The following is a 13,534-nucleotide window of genomic DNA, read 5'->3' as shown; positions in this document are numbered from 1 at the left end:
CATTTCCGTTTTTTTGGCGTTGAGTTGCAAAAAGTTAGCGGACATCCATTGTTTAATTTCATTAAGACACGCCTCCAGCTGACTACAATCCGGCGTGTTGGTCAGCTTTAGGGGCATGTAGAGTTGGGTGTCATCAGCATAACAGTGAAAGCTAACACCGTATTTGCGTATGATGTCACCTAGCGGCAGCATGTAGATGCTGAAGAGTGCAGGGCCAAGGACCGAACCCTGGGGAACTCCACACGTTACCTTAACGTAGTCCGAGGTCACATTGTTATGGGAGACACACTGCATCCTATCAGTAAGATAAGAGTTAAACCAAGACAGGGCTAAGTCTGACATACCAATTCGTGTTTTGATACGTTCTAATAAAATATTATGATCGACGGTATCGAAAGCAGCGCTAAGATCGAGGAGCAGCAACATAGATGACGCATCAGAATCCATCGTTAGCAATAGATCATTAGTCATTTTTGCGAGGGCTGTCTCCGTCGAGTGATTTGCCCTGAAACCGGATTGAAAGGTTTCACATAGATTGTTAGACGCTAAGTGTTCATTTAACTGCTCCGCAACAATTTTTTCGAGGATTTTTGAAATAAAAGAAAGGTGAGACACCGGTCGGTAGTTTACCATGAGGTCAGGATCGAGGTTAGGTCTTTTAAGAAGAGGATGAATAACCGCTTTTTTGAATGCTAGGGGAACAGTGCCCGAGGAAAGTGATAAGTTTATAATATTTAGCACTGATGGACCTAATAATACAAAGAGCTCCTTGATCAGTTTCCCAGGAAGAGGGTCAAGTAAACATGTTGTTTGTTTTATTCCATTTACACGTTGTAACAATTCCTCTAATGTTATATCCTCAAAACGAGAGAAACTATTTTGGAGGGCAGTATCCGCCGTATATACAATCGTGTCAGTGTTAATCGAACCCCGTTGTAGCTGGGACGCATTGTCTTTAATCTCCTTTCTAATGACTTCAATTTTCTTACTAAAGAATTGCATAAAGTCATCAGCTGAGTGGGTGGAGCTACTGGAAGGAGTCCCTTGTTGGGTTAGCGATGCTACCGTACTAAACAAAAATTTAGGATCGTTTTTATTACGGTGGATGAGATTTGAGTAATAATTAGCTTTAGCTAAGGTAAGCATGCGTTTATAAGTTATTAAACCATCACTAAATGCTTGATGGTGCACCTCAAGTTTAGTCGTGCGCCATTTGCGTTCCAGCTTTCTGCATAATAATTTCTGAGCTCTAGTTTCTTCTGTAAACCATGGGGTGCGCTTTTTTGGAGCCTTTTTTAACTTTAGCGGTGCTATGTTATCAATGGTTTCGCGCAGGGCGTCGTTAAAGTTGTTAGTGAGGTTATCAATAGAGCCCACATACTTTGGGAATGGTGCCATTACCGAGGGCAGTAGGTCAGCAAGAGTTGTCGTTGTGGCCGTATTAATGTTGCGGCTGCTATAGCAGTTATTATTATTATTAGTTTGACGAACATGCGTCTGAACCTCGAATTTTATAAGGTAATGATCGGACAATACTTTAGTATACGGGAGTATCGTAACTTTGGAAGCGGTGATACCCCTGACAAGCACTAGGTCTATCGTATTACCGTTGCGATGCGTGGGTTCATTTATTATTTGTGTGAGACCACAGCTATCAATTATAGTCTGGAGCGCTACGCACGGTGGGTCCGATGGGGTATTCATATGGATATTAAAGTCCGCCATTATGATTATATTATCGGCGTGTGTCACTAGATCAGCAACGAACTCTGAGAATTCATTGATAAAGTCCGAACAGGGCCCTGGGGGGCGGTAGATAACAGCCAGGTGTAGAGGCAGCGGTGTGACAGACCTCATAGTAAGCACCTCAAACGATTTATATTCATTATTTATGTTAGGACTAAGGTTAAAGTTTTCGTTGTATATTAGTGCGACCCCCCCACCCCTTTTAAGCGGACGGGCAATATGCGCATGTGTAAAGTTAGGAGGACATGCCTCATTTAGCGCAAAAAAGTCGTTTGGTTTAAGCCAGGTTTCACTGAGACCGATGACGTTAAGGTTGTTGTCTCTGATGATATCATTAACTAATAACGTTTTGGGAGACAATGATCTTATGTTTAAAAAACCTATATTATAGGTAGTGGGCTGTTTTAGGGAATTTTTGATCAAATTATCCGTAGTAACAATATTAATAATGTTGTGTTTATTATGCCCAGTGCATTCAGTATAATTACGACCATATCTAGGAATTGATACGACGGGAATGTTCCGATTGTTTGATTGTTGCTTTGATAAACTGCACGCATCATGGTTAGTCTCCTCAGTAACGGGGATTTTCCGATTGTTTGTTTGTTGCTTTGATAAACTGCACGCATCATAGTTAGCCACCTCAGTAAAACACATGTCCAACTCTGAAACACTCAAAGCAGAAAAAACTTGTTCTAATTTAACAGACTCCTTACCCAGACCAGTAGTCTCGCATCCCTTATTTAAATCCGTCTTCAGGGTGGAGGGAAGTGGTGTCCTGTGGGGATTAGCCTTCTGCTTTGTTTTTAGCCCCGCTCGACATCCGCGTTTCCGATCACACCGCTGGCGTCTGCTCCGTAGACGGCCCCCGCTGCTACTAGACTCCGCTGCTTCACAGGCCGCTGGATGTAGCCGCCGACGTATTCCCATGCTAGTTAGCATGTTTAGCACGCCCGCGTCTATCAGTCCAAAACGGCCTGATATGTCCATATCCAGAAGTGTCTGGCGGTCGTACGTGATCACGGAGTGACCACGATGCGAGCCAGCCATGAAGTCTGCAGAACTGTCCGGCATTTCCGCCAAATGTTCCATCTTTAGCAAGAGCACCGCAGTGTCGCAGCCCGTCCGGGCGCCGCCATCTTGCCGTATTTAAAAGGAACCCCCTTTTATCACGAACAATTTGGTGATGAGGGGTGTAGATCGCACCTGTTTTGTCTTCCTCCAGATAGCCCTCCACCAAATCTTTAACGCTGTCAAAGTTGACCCTCTCACAACACTCGCGGGTTTGAGTGATTCCTTTGGCACGCAGCACAGTTTTTTTTACCCTGCAGGGTTTGGTAGGCATAACTCTTTGGACCGGCGGAGACGAATTCGTGAATGCTGTCTCCTCCCAACTCATCCGTCAAATCGCCTAGATAGGACCCCGTCTCCAGAGAAACTTCCCCCTCGTTTACCGTGTAGATTAAACTATCGGTGTCTGTGTAAAGAACTCTCTCTTTCAACCCCTCTAGGTAACCGTACATTTTCAAACGTGCGTAAGCGGTGGTAAAAGCAGCGACAAATACATTATTTGTGTTACCGGGAAGCACCACGCTGTTTTTACTGTATTGCCATTGCACCATAGCAATTTGCTCGTTGAGAAAGGAAAAATATTCAACCTGATATTTTCCTGAAAATACAAAGTCGAAAAATACTTCACTTTTTCTCACCAAGGTGGTCTGAGTTCTATTGCACCTCTCCGCAAACTTTCCCCAAAGGCTGTTTAAACAGAGTTTTGACATTTGTCTCTTGGCAGGGTTGGGTTCAATTTTTTCAGCATCCAGCTGTATTCCCTGATTTTCACGATATTCACGAATGTACTTTTCCCTGCTTTCTGCATCGACGGCTTCTTTGGGATACCCTGAAGCTTCTTGCTTACCCTTTAGGAAAGTTTGAACATAACCCGTAAAAACGGTTTCGCTCCGTTCTTCAAAGTGCCACACCTCCGTAATCTTACCGACTCTGTATCCCAACTGTAAAGCTTTGTTGAATTCGAGCGTGACCCAGACTCCCGTCAATGCCCTTCCTTCCTCATCATGTTCGCAGGGTTCCTGCTGGTTATTGTTTTCTGCGCATGTGCGGCAAAGTGTAAACACTAGTTTACCCTTGACAGTTCTGTAGGGTAGCACAGGGAAATAGAGACCTCGAGGAGGGTGAACAACGGCTCTGACCAGACCGAAATAGTTTCCAACATCGTCAAAATCCGTGTGGATGATGACAGGATGACCCAGGGGGTAAGGAAATGCGCTGTTGACGTACGGGTAGAGAGAGGTGACATCCTCATACAATACACGCTGGTTCTCACCCGCCGTGTGCCTCAAGCAAAAGGCGCTTGTCCTACCTCCATAAAGAGCGTCTCGAGGCATGAGAGGTGCGGGGTAATTGCGTGTTTTGAGAAAGCCTATTACCCTAGGGTTTTATTTTTTCATTTCATTCCACTCGTGCTCTCTGATGACGATGATGTTGACCTTGTGGTCACGCTTTAACGCTTTCATTTTTTTCTCGGTAGCCTTGTGCAACTCCTCGAACGGTGTGTTTGTCAAAGGGCATACAGCACCGGGTTCGAAACACGTCGGGCATCCGTGATAAAAACACCCCTGAAATTCCCAGACGAATGGTTTGCCACCGATTATAGCAAACCCATCCACAAAGTATGCCCCCATCTGTTTTTCGCCTTTGTTTAAAGCATGCTGAATGAAAATACCACGACGATGCGACTCCCATTCTAACCATTGGATGCTGGTGTGTGAGTATTTTTTACACAACCCTCGGTAGTTATCCGGGGAAGGTATGGCTAGAGAACGCGGCTCAAGGAAATTAGTCACAAACACCTTCATGCAGGCCGAGGCTATGGTGATACGGGAGAAGGGGTCAACACCCGTCTCGCTCGTAAACTCGGCTCTAAATTTGATGCAACCCTCACGAAGAACATTGACGTCGTTTTTACAGTAGTGTACCGCTTGTTTTTGAAAATCAAAGACCTCGCTTTTCTCATTTTGATACCACGTCTCAAACTTGGTGCGTTCAACAGGTGTCATGCGTTCTACACCGTAATTGCTGATTGCGGGGTATTTTCCGACATAATTTAAATGTTCCTCCGAACTAAATTTGTGAGGAAAATACCCCTTGGACCAGCAATCACCGAGTCCTAACGCTTTTGGCATAGCGCTAAGCGGCATGGTAAGGAAGGAAAGCGAGTCAATGTATTTTTGCAAAAAATCAGGGTCTTTAAAACAGAGAACTTTACTCCCCTGCATGATAATTAAGGGTGCTATACCCAGCTGTACCATGCCTCTCAGAATCAAGTAACCGTCAAATCCTCTCGAATTGTGGGCTATAAATGTAGATTTAAGATAACGAGGTTTCCTGAAATGATTGAGGAAAACTGTAACACAATCCAGTCCAAAAGCACACCACTCTTCTCCTTGCAGCGTCTTGGTACAGACTAGAAAGGGAATGTGAGTGTGATTGTCATCGACAAACGTCTCAAAATCATAGAATATGATATTATCATTGTGGTTTACTTCACGTGGTTGGGGTTGTATATAGCAAAGATGTCGTGTTTCAGGTGTCTCTGAGTCACTGCGAGGTAGCTCTTCTTTACATATTTGACATTTTAACTTAGGGCACGTGTGTTTAGCGATACCTGTAGCCACAAGTACATCGTAAAATAGGTTGCATTTAAGGCATTTCTTTCGCCGATCGCAGTTGCTGACGAGTTTTTCCATAACCCGGTGTTTTACCCTGTGTCTGAGGAGACATGCAGGAGAACGACACCACATGTTGCAATCCCTGCAAAGCACAGTTTTCCCCTCTATTTTTACACACCCGTTTTGTGTACAGACCAAGCAATAGCCGTCGCATTTGTGTCTGTTGGGTTTGTCGTACCCTTGGTAACAGTAGTGACAAACGTACGGTTTTGACAAAAAACCTTTAATGTTAATGATACCGCTGTAATGATTCTGAGATAAATACAGATACAACGGATTTTCTGATTTGGGGTAATCCGTCTCGAACCGTGAGAGGGGTCGTTGGCCCTCTTCTCTGTACAGTATGACAATTTTACGACGTACGACTTTTTCAAATTCACGAATATGACTGAAAGTGACGGAAGTCTGTTCGTCTAAGCCCGCTTTTCTCTGTATTTTTTCAGCCTCCACCACAGCCTGGCTATCTGTAAATTCAGGATGTATCAGACTTGCTAGGCTAATGGCAAAACATAGTTGATTATTCGAGTTTAATGGATTGTAAAGATAACAAGCTTTTTTTCTGCGGATTTCATGTTCCAAAAGGGTTTCGATTTTTCTTCTTACACCACCTCGAGGGTTATGTATCACCTGGACCATCACCTTTATTTCTTCATCGTTCAATATTTCAACGTTTGATTGTACCAACAGATCTAACACGTCTTGAAAAGCATTCATCACAGCCCCGGCATCGTTTCGAAATGTAAATGAAGTATGTTGATTTGCACTTTCACCGGATAACTCCAATTGAATGATATCGTCGGGTCTAGCTTCCTTAGTTACCATCTGTGTCAGCTTTTTAAGGCTCCCCAAGACTCCGCGGTAAAATGTGGCGTAATCTGTTACATCGTTGTTTTGAGGAAAAGTTAAAACGCTGAATAGTTGTATATTGTTGAATGTTTCCCTCCTCAAGACATTTACCCCATCACCCCTCTGGGTCTCATTTGAAATTGATTGGTCAGCCGTTGACGGTTGGTCCTGCATGACCCCCACCACCTCCGAAAAATCCAAACATTCCCCCGAGGGTGTCGCCTCTCCCAACACCTCGTGATGCTGTGTAGAGGCTTGTGTGTTTGTGTTTGAATTTAACACATTAATATCATCTTGCAAAGACGGATCATCGTTTGGTTCCCATTCTATCTGGTTGTTTGGATCTAAATGATGATTACAAATGTCTTCATCTTCTACAATAACTACATCTAATTCAGATGGAACTACAGCCATTATATTTCTCTAAAGAAAAAAAGAAAAAAAATAATTCGAATGGAACAGATATAACAAACCAGTATGTATCAAATCATGTCTGCCATCTTCATGAGAGTGCGAGCCAGTATACGATAGTACTGTTTCAGCCTTCTTCTGTTTCTATCATGTTTGTCGAGCTGGCGGGCGCATCTACGCTTCCTCCTGCGTTTGTTGCCTGTGGAAAAAAAAAAAAAAAAAATTAAACAAATATATATATACCGGCTTTAACCACATGTGGCGCTGTCATCTCCACTCACGCAAGCATAGCCGGAAATAAACCCACCCCCTCCTTCCCCCGGACCCCGCCTACTACTCCTGGCGGGAAATTCATTTGAGCGAAAGACATTGGAATGAGAGGAGCTCTTTAAAGCTCCTGAGAATCTTAAAAAGCTTACAGAAAACGAGAAAAACTTACAGCGGGTGCCTGTCGGACATTCACCGTTGTTTTCGATGATTTCCCCTCGGAGCAAGGATTCGATGTCTGGAGTCTTTGGCGCAATCAAGCCTTCTCCTCTGCCTGGAATGGCCGTTGATGAACCCGCCAGCGTTAACGGTGACCAGCGAGCCGGAGATAAAAATGGAAAATCTGTAAGTAAATATATGTATATATGTATTGTATACCGCATGTTTTTTTTCTTGTAAAAATGAGAATTATTTGACTCACCACAATGCAATGGTGTTAAAGGGATCGCGTTGGTCTCTTCCGGCGAATCCTCTATAAAACAAAATAATGAATACACATAATATTAAATAATTCGAAGGTTTAAACACACCTCGATAATCATCTTCCAACTTTGTAAGATCGATCAAACAAAGTTCTTCGTCTTTCACTTTGTCGTCATCGGCTGTTAAAAAAAAAAAGGTATTACAACGTCGTACACGTGGAATGCTTTTAACGTTTAAATGCTTAAACGGAGTTAAACCATTGTCTAATAACGTGGTAAAAACGGAGGTAATGAAATGAATACAGTAAAAAAAAAAAATCGGTACTTACACAAAAGGATTGGAGACTCTGTTAGGAGATCCCTTGGTGGTGGGTGAATTTCAACTCGATGTTCGACTGTTTTTAGTTCGAATAAATACTTATTATAGTAACATTAAACAGACGTGTTACAAGGAATGAAAAAAAAAAAAAAAAGAAATTACCTTTCATTCTGCAAATCGTGGTTACACTGTGTTCTGCGATAGTTTCTCCATCTGTTTAAATATGTTTTCGTGAGGTATGGAAGTTGTTTCAAACGATCGTAAACATTTAAACTGTCAAATGGATGGTCAGTTGCTATTTATATGACATTCTCAAGCTTCCTTAAAAAAACTGAACCCTCCTTTGTCCCCAAACTGACCTGTTGTTTCAAACGATCGTAAACATTTAAACTGTCAAATGGATGGTCAGTTGCTATTCATATGACATTCTCAAGCTTCCTTAAAAAACTGAACCCTCCTTTGTCCCCAAACTGACCTGTTGTTTCAAACGATCGTAAACATTTAAACTGTCAAATGGATGGTCAGTTGCTGCTCAGATGACATTCTCAAGCTTCCTTAAAAAAACTGAACCCTCCTTTGTCCCCAAACCGACCTGTTGTTTCAAACGATCGTAAACATTTAAACTGTCAAATGGATGGTCAGTTGCTGCTCAGATGACATTCTCAAGCTTCCTTAAAAAAAACGGAACCCTCCTTTGTCCCCTCGTCAGGTCTTAACTCCACCCTCTTCCTGGCTCTTCCTGGTTTAACCCCTCCCACTTCAGGTCTTAACTCACCCCTCTTCCTGGTTTAACCCCTCCCACTTCAGGTCTTAACTCTGCCCTCTTTCTGGTTAAAACTCCACCCTCTTCCTGGTTTAACCACTCCCACCGCAGGTCTTAACTCCACCCTCTTCCGGGGTAAACCACACCCACTTGACCTTGACATTTGACCCTGACCTTTGACTTTGACCTTTGAACTTGACCTTTAACATTGACCCCTCATAAATCATTGACCTTTGACCTTGACCCCTCATAAATCATTGACCTTTGACCTTGACCCCTCATAAATCATTGATTAATGACCCCCCATAAATCATTTTTGACAGAAAGTACGGACTTAAATTCTCTACTGTGCCCCAGCCTGGTGTAGAACCCCACATGCCAGGAAGGTTGACATTGTTTTTCGGACCATAACTGGCTGCGCTAACCTACCCACCTTCTCCACCTGCCAGTACTAGCCGGAATTTCTGCGGCCAGGGTTTGAGGAGAGGCTGCTATGCTTGCCCTAGCAAGGAAACTCCAAATACATGATTGGCATATCCTGCATAAAACCACCACAACAGTGCTGCCTCTAAAAAGAGGCAAGTCCTGCCATTCATACAACAGGGTGGGACAAGAGCTGCTCAGGTCCATCCCTAAAAACCTGTCTGCAGAGACATGGCTGGTGGCAGCCTTAAAAGCATGAGTGGGAGTCCGACAGGCCCACACGTATCCAAATTACATCCAGGATCCAGGAGGCGGCATTAAAGAATTGGAATTGCCATGCCATGGACCCTGCTGAACCGCCTGCGAACTAGGGTTGGCTGCTTTAGATCATCTATGAGAAAGTGGGGCCTGGCGAACGGAGCATCGTGTGAGTGTGGGTAGCCATAAAGACCGCTGACCACATAATCACCGCCTGTCCCTTGTATAAACCACCATTAAAGGCCGGCTTCTTCAATGTGGGACCTGAGACGAAGACATGGCTATGCGCTACTGAGCTGGACCTCTGATAGATAGATAGATAGATAGATAGATAGATAGTACTTTATTGATTCCTTCAGGAGAGTTCCTTCAGGAAAATTAAAATTCCAGCAGCAGTGTACAGAGTTGAGATCAATTTAAAGAAAAAAGTTAAAAGTAAATAATGGGGGTTTAAAAGGAAACAAAATAGAGAAATATTACAAAAAGAATAAAAACAATGGGAATAACAATATATCCATCCATCCATCCATTTTCTACCGCTTATTCCCAGTAAAATAAGAATATAACAAGACAAAGTAGGCAGTAGTGACCATGTTATGAAAACGTATTGCACTGTTAATGTTTTGCATCCCCTGTCATCCTAATACCCCCATCCCCCGTCCCAGAGAGGAGTTGTACAGTCTAATGGCATGTGGGACAAAGGAGTTCTTGAGTCTATTAGTCTTGCACTTGGGATGAAGCAGTCTAGCACTGAACAGGCTCCTCTGGCTACTGATAACGCTATGCAGAGGGTGACTGGCATCATCCAGGATGCTCACTAGTTTTGATGATGACAAAGGAAAGAAGAAGAATAAGTTCTAGCCCTAGGTTAGTTACAATCATGATAGAAGTAATGTTCAGAGAACATTAACATTAATGCCGCATTTTAGAACCGCATATATTACCTTATTTATAATTCTTAAGTAATCGAAGTTTGTACATTTTTCCATCAATGCATGAAACACCCACACTTTAAATGTGATGAATCGGAGAATCGATATTTTTTTTCACCTCTAATACTGATATTGATCTGATACGATATCTGCAATAATTGCACATAGTTTTCTTATTTTGTCTTGTGAAGTGTTAGAAAAGGTTTGATCAGGTGAACAATGGTAGTTATAAAAAACACTGGAATAGACATATGCTGTCTTTAAATTGAAGTGGAGCTGTAATTTTAATATTGTTCAGTTAAGGACAATGATTACGTATGTCTAGATTGTGTGCTTAGCTGTTGTGTAGCTGCCAGCTCCCAGTAGCCTAAATATGACATTGCCATATTTTTGCTTAAAGGATTTAGTAGAGAACATCGACGATAAAGTTCGCAACTTTTGGTCGCTAACAGAAAAGCCCTGTCTTTACGGGAAGTCGCAGACGATGACGTCACCCGTTGATGGCTCCTCACATCCTAACATTGTTTTTAATGGGAGCCTCCAACAAAAAGAGCTATTCGGAGGTGTGTGTCCACGGGTGTCTTGACGGCAGTGTCTCAGGGAAGTCGACGGCAGCTTTATGGACGGCGCAAGCTCAGCTGATCTCCGGTAAGAAGCGACTTTTTACCACAATTTTCTCACCGAAACCTGCTGGTTGACTTTTGATCGGGATCCATGTTCGCTTGACCGCTGCCATCCATAGTAAAGTTTTACCTCCGGGAATTTTAAACAAGGAATCACCGTGTTTTTGTGTGGCTAAAGGCTAAAGCTTCCCAACTCCATCTTTCTACTTTGACTTCTCCAATATTAATTGAACAAATTGCAAAAGATTCAGCAACACAGATCTCCAAAATACTGTGTAATTATGCGGTTAAAGCAGACGACTTTTAGCTGTGTGTGTGCGCAGCGCTCATATTTCCTAACAGTCCGTGACGTCACGCGTACACGTCATCATTATGCAACGTTTTCAAGAAGAAACTCCCGGGAAATTTAAAATTTAAATTTAGCAAACTAAAAAGGCCGTAGTGGCATGTGTTGCAATGTTAATATTTCATCATTGATATATAAATCAGACTGCGTGGTGGGTAGTAGTGGGTTTCAGTAGGCCTTTAACTGGCTGTCCTGCTGTCTACAAGTAAACAAACTGCTGGACTGCTTGTATCGGAAATTTTACATGCAAGCTGATACCATCCAGTATTTTTATTTTTGCTGATATTGAACCGATATCAATTTCAGATAGAGACTCCGATTAATAAGCATCTATTCTGCCATAAAATAAGGCACCATGGTGTTTTGATTTGACGAATGATAATGGTAATAGGTATGGGTATTGTTTGCATTTTAACTTATAGAAGTACCAAATTGGTACCTTAAAATTGGTTTCAGTGCTGAAACTGGTGCTTAGAAAAGTGGAAACCATATAGTTGTTTTTTGAAAAAACGCAGTGCTTTTGTTTGTACGGAATTTTTTGACATTAAATTTGAACAGAGGAAGACTTGTGTTGTTGTAGCCTGGTTGTAACTAAAGCTGCTGTTTGCGTGTTAGGGTCGACAGTAATGTTCAAAAAGCATGTCACACTCTGTATGCATACTTATGAAACGTTTCTTGTTCAATATCACCATCAAGCATTCATTTAGCACTAAAATGAAGCACAGATATAGATTTATTTTTTCGTTCTGGCTACTACCGTTTACATCTCAGGTTTTCCTGCAGCAAATTTGTTGTTAAGGCAGCCGCTTAAACTAAAGTCTTTACAAGCTGCTATGCTTTGTACTGCCTCTGTCTCTGTCAGTACGTCTCTGCAGCACCCAGCATTGTCTCACCCACAGAACCATCTGATTGGTTTCACGTAGAGCGGTAACAGCCAATCAGCAGTGTGTATTTAGAGCGCATGTAACAGCCAATCAGCAGTGCGTATTCAGAGCGCATAGAGTCAGTGCTCACGGCACAGGCAGAGAGGAGAGATGGTGTGGTGAGCAGATAGGTGTTTAGCAGGTGAGTATAAGGTAAATTGTAATAAATACCTCCCAGTCAACTACTAGTAACACCACTTTGAGCCCGTTGACGTTCTAGAAACATAAGCGGCAGCTCAGCTTGCTCCTTGAGGTGAAGGCTAATTAGCTTTTAGCGTAACGTTAGCTCTCTGTGCGGTATGTGTGTGTGTGTCTGTCTGAGAGAAAGACAAGCATTATTGATCTACAGTTAACAACTAAGTTATTTCACTTTACCTTTTTGTGTGTTGATTGAGTTGTGTTGAAGCAGCAAAAAAACAACATTATGTTAAATGAAGAGTTTCCTGAAGCTGTCTCTGATAGTTGATAATGTAACTGCATCATAAAGCCTACATGAACTCCATGGTGTTCAGGGATGAATAGTCTCTCCTATTGCTATTGTACTATTTTTGCAGCTATAGTTACATTAATCATTAGTAACATGAGACATTTCTATTAACAATTACATCAAAACATCTTTTAAAATAATATCTGTGTATTGCTTTGTGATGTTGCTGTATGTAATTCAGAAAGACAAAGAAGATCTCTGCCTTTGTAGAACATCTGGACTTCCTTCACAGGCGTGTTTCTGAGAGGACATCCACCTACAGAATATCATCAAGTGAGTGAAACTGATGGTTGACTGCCTCGTTACATATTATCTAAAAAATTAAACAATTATATAATGAATCCTCTATAAATTGTAATTGAATAATTGTTTTAAAGTTATTTTATTTGCTCTGCAAAAAGAGTTTATACATAGTAATAAATAACAGAATATATATCCTAATAACCTCTCAGTGCTAAAATCAACTGCATATATAAAACCAATTATGAAAGTAAAAAAGTTGACCAGAGTGCTTTATGAAGTCGTCAAAGAGTAATAAAGTGGGTCACTATATTATGTTTAAAAATACAAGATTTCTCTCTGGGCAGGAGATGAATCTGCCGACAGCAACACATACAGGTCCATCAATGTACTTTATGTAAAAACAAATTTTGCCCAATAATTTCATATTTTGCAGCTTTTTTAAACGTAATTAAGATGCCCTCGGTCCTCCCTTTTTCTTCTACGGTGTTTTACTTGCATAATCAAGTCCTCTCAAACTGATTCCGGGTAAACTTTTAAAGACCCGCCCACAGGCGCCCGTCCCTCCCGCTAAAACACTGCCATTATTTTCATACCGTAAAAAAAAGAAGCAAAATCCTAAAAAAGAGAAGCAATCATAAAAACCTTTAAAACTCATAAAAGTGTAAAAAAAATAAATGAATATTGACATCAAAAACATCCACGAAAAATATTACATTTTTTCAGTGTTTGCATTTATTTGTTGCCAAAACTTGTTTCGCTGCCAATACAAATGTTTC

General features: G+C 41.8%; 1 protein-coding gene across 2 annotated transcripts in view; it reads left to right on the top strand.

Annotated features, from left to right (window-relative positions):
* nkain2 (sodium/potassium transporting ATPase interacting 2) overlaps positions 1-13,534 on the top strand; it is a 216,803-nt gene that overhangs the window by 43,529 nt on the left and 159,740 nt on the right. The window contains exon 2 of one of the 2 annotated variants that reach the window (XM_061901183.1): positions 12,726-12,788. The exons of the other annotated variant lie outside the window; for it this stretch is intronic. Within the exon in view, the coding sequence (XP_061757167.1) occupies positions 12,726-12,788 (63 nt within the window). The remainder of the gene's footprint in view (positions 1-12,725; positions 12,789-13,534) is intronic. 2 annotated transcript variants of the gene reach the window in all.

This window comes from Nerophis ophidion, linkage group LG05 (assembly GCF_033978795.1).
Source record: "Nerophis ophidion isolate RoL-2023_Sa linkage group LG05, RoL_Noph_v1.0, whole genome shotgun sequence".
Taxonomy (NCBI): Eukaryota; Metazoa; Chordata; class Actinopteri; order Syngnathiformes; family Syngnathidae; genus Nerophis; species Nerophis ophidion.
The sequence above is the reverse complement of the archived record's forward strand: the minus strand, read 5'-3'. Positions and strand labels throughout refer to the sequence as shown.